This window comes from Frankliniella occidentalis, unplaced genomic scaffold (genome assembly GCF_000697945.3).
Source record: "Frankliniella occidentalis isolate FOCC.00 unplaced genomic scaffold, Focc_3.1 Scaffold5, whole genome shotgun sequence".
In the NCBI taxonomy this organism is placed as follows: Eukaryota; Metazoa; Arthropoda; class Insecta; order Thysanoptera; family Thripidae; genus Frankliniella; species Frankliniella occidentalis.
This window is the reverse complement of record NW_026267135.1, coordinates 1,505,028-1,508,155: the sequence shown is the minus strand read 5'-3', so window position 1 is coordinate 1,508,155 and position 3,128 is coordinate 1,505,028. Positions and strand designations below refer to the sequence as shown.

The following is a 3,128-nucleotide window of genomic DNA, read 5'->3' as shown; positions in this document are numbered from 1 at the left end:
CCGGCCCGGCCCCCCTCAATGGGGTCCGCGCTCCGCGCTCACCCTCTCTCCAACTAACTCATTGGAGTGTTTTGTTCTTTTCTTATTACTTGTCCGTTATTACTAGTCCCAGGCCCGGAGGACGTCGAGGGGTGGACAGGACGGCGGACACGGCGGCCAGATCTGGGAGGAGGAAACGCGGTGACAGCACCGGCAATGCCCTACTTTGGAGTGCTTGTAACAGAGGTCTCTCCTGCTGTTGGTTTCCGCAGAGAAGCGAGACCCTTTTCCTCCTCGTCTTCCTGTTCCCCCGCCACGGCCTCGCCGAACTTTTCTTTCGACTACGTTACGATTACTTACCTCCTTGTTTTCCACCCCAGCTTTAATTCAAACCTATCACGTACGTGGTTATTCAGTACCAAACACAGAAGTGGCACACTGCGATATGCTTTCTATAAGAATGCGCAATGGACAATTTTTTTTCGCATTGTTCCAAAAGAGTTTAGTTTGCGAGCATTTAACAGCATGAGCCCGACGAGTGCATATAGGATTGCGCGTTGTAATTAATCATTAACGACGACGACGATATGATTGTGAGCTGCGGGTATGAAAAGTTAACATAACCGCAGATATGTTATAACGTTTGACCTGGTTGCAGAGCCCCGGGCGGCCACCCCGCCGCAGCTGAGCGAGCGGAGCCTGTCGCTGGACGCGCGCCGCGACGAGTGGGTGGTCATCCCCTGCGTCGCCGTCGGCCACCCGCCGCCCGACTACAGGTACGTGGGAGCCCTCATCATCATTTACTCATTTGGATTTTGTTAAAAAAAAGGACCGTCATTTTTCTGTACGGTTTCGGATTTTTTTTTCTGATTTTGTTTAATTTCTCTCGCCGTGAGCCTATAATGCTAAAGAGGTGTGTGTGTGTGGAGGGGGGAGGGGGTACGAGAGAGGAGTCCCACGGGATTACCGCCTTGGTCCCGCTAGACCTAGCCCCCAACCCCCCCCCCTCCCCTCCTCTTCTCCGTACATATATTTGCATACTGATATTCTGAATTGCGCTCATATGCGCCGTGCGGGGATTCTCGACATTTATTCGTTATGCGCGTAATACATGTTAATTTGCCACGCCCTCATTTTTTTAAAAAAATTTACCCTTACTACGTCCTTCCTGCTGAAGAGGTGTTTGTAGCAGTAGCAAAGCGGGCGCTTTTTGGCTTTTTGTCGCTGCACACATTTTCATCTTTGCGCCGATGTGCCATTTTCGAGAAGGGAATCTTCTTGTCGTCGTGCACAGCAGAGCCGCTTCGCTGAACAGGGTCAGGTCGGGCTGTGGTGGTGAAAAGGAGGGGGTCTCGCCTGCTTTTGAGCAGGCCCATAGGGGGTCTTACTCAAGGATTGTGGAATGATTTCTTGGAAGGGACGGGGACGGTGAGAGAGAGAGAGAGAGAGAGAGAGAGAGAGAGAGAGAGAGAGAATGAATGGGTGAAGGGGAGTGGTCTCGAGTTCCCTGGCGCGGACATCCTGGCCCCACTTCCAACTCGCGTGAGAGAAGGAATTTGCATATGGGCATGAACACTTTGTGGGGAGAGTGGTCGGCCCCGCCTCGCCCCACCGCAGCAACCCTTTGTCTCGCTCTCGCCCCGCCCCACCCCGCCTTATTAACAGGGCAGACTGGTGTTTCACTCGCCCCTTATGAAATCGCGGAGGTGCACCGCCCGCGGCGTCCTCTCTCTCCGCTGAGAGGTGTCCTCGCGCTGAGCCCGCGCGACGCCGCGGGGACCGTCGCGGTCGTTGTGGTGGTGGTGGACGTCGGGGGAGGAGGTGGTCCTGGCCTCGGGGTCGGTCGGATGTAGTAGAGTTTTCGCGACCAGGAAAGTGTGTTGTTTTTCTCGGGCGTACAAGAGCAAGTTGCTGCTCTGCCAGACGCACCTCTATCTTCAGCAGCAGATCCCGAGTGATCGTGGGCATTGAGAGGACTCGTGTCTTATCTGCAACGGCTACGGGGCGGGGCGGAGCGGGGCGGGGTGACCCGCCAATGAGCTGCGCAAACTGCTGACGTGTGTACGCTGATGCCACGCGCGATGGCGACCCCTCCGAGAGGGGTCGGAGGTCGGGTGTAGGAGGGGTCGGGGCAGGTCGCCCTCATTATGAAGCCAGACTCGATCAGCCGCGCTCGACGACGAGAAAGACCCGCGCTATCCGAGGAAGATAAGATGAAACACGACGAGACGTCGGAGAGTGAGGGGGGGGGGGGACGTCGCCATCAGTATGTATTGCGAGACGAGGCGGCGGCGTCGGGCCGTGTTCCGCCCGGCGCCGACATGCGCGCCGTACCGACCGACCGTACTGCAGCAGACGAGGACACTGTGAGCTTCACAAGGGAAGGTTTTCCGGTGATACAGTCAGATGTCAATGGCGCTTTAGAGTGTTGTTGTTTCCACCCCTAGATAAGGTTTTGGATTTGTTTTAGCTGCCCCTAGGGTGTTTGAAGGTCGTTTTACAGCTAAAACCATAGTGCCAAACCTTCTAGGGGTGCAAAAAACTACACTACAACACTTTAAAGCGCCATTGAATCTGAGTGTAACCCCGGAAAACCTTCCCTTGTCAGTCTCATTATCCCCGCTTTAATATATTGTATTTTCCACTGTGTGAGATACAACTCGTTAAGCTACGTACAAGAAATTTCCCGTCCCATAATATGCGTATGGTAAAATTACTATTTGAAATTGTAAATTTAGAACTACTAGTGGAATTGGACGATGAGCAGGAAAAGGCGAGGGAAAAGTCTGTCCTTATCAATTAACACCATAATCGGAAGGACATTATACGAGAGAGAGGGAGAGAGAGAGAGAGAGAGAGAGCAGACTTCAATCTGTACCCTCCCCCCCTCCTCTATCCTCCCAGCCTGATCCGACTGCCCCGCAGTGCCCCGCCCTCTGCGAGCCAACCAGCGCATTTGCATCGCCCGAGTCTTATCTCTCAGTCGTATACTTGCACGTATTATTTTCTAATACCAAAGTTTACGCGGAGGGCTCCCGCCGCCCTTTGCTCCAGTGCTCCCCGGCAGCGGCCCTGGCCAGCAGCGAGGAGTGGTGGGAAGGTTGGTAATAATGAAGTTGAGTAGGGCCCCAGGGAGGCAGGCCGGGGGC

At 54.5% G+C, this 3,128-nt stretch overlaps 1 protein-coding gene across 1 annotated transcript in view; it reads left to right on the top strand.

Moving 5' to 3' along the window:
• The window catches only part of LOC113214402 (cell adhesion molecule Dscam2-like), a 41,377-nt gene that overhangs the window by 4,926 nt on the left and 33,323 nt on the right, over nt 1–3,128 (top strand). Inside the window, exon 2 of the mRNA XM_052270029.1 lies at nt 638–755. Within this exon, the coding sequence (XP_052125989.1) occupies nt 638–755 (118 nt within the window). The remainder of the gene's footprint in view (nt 1–637; nt 756–3,128) is intronic.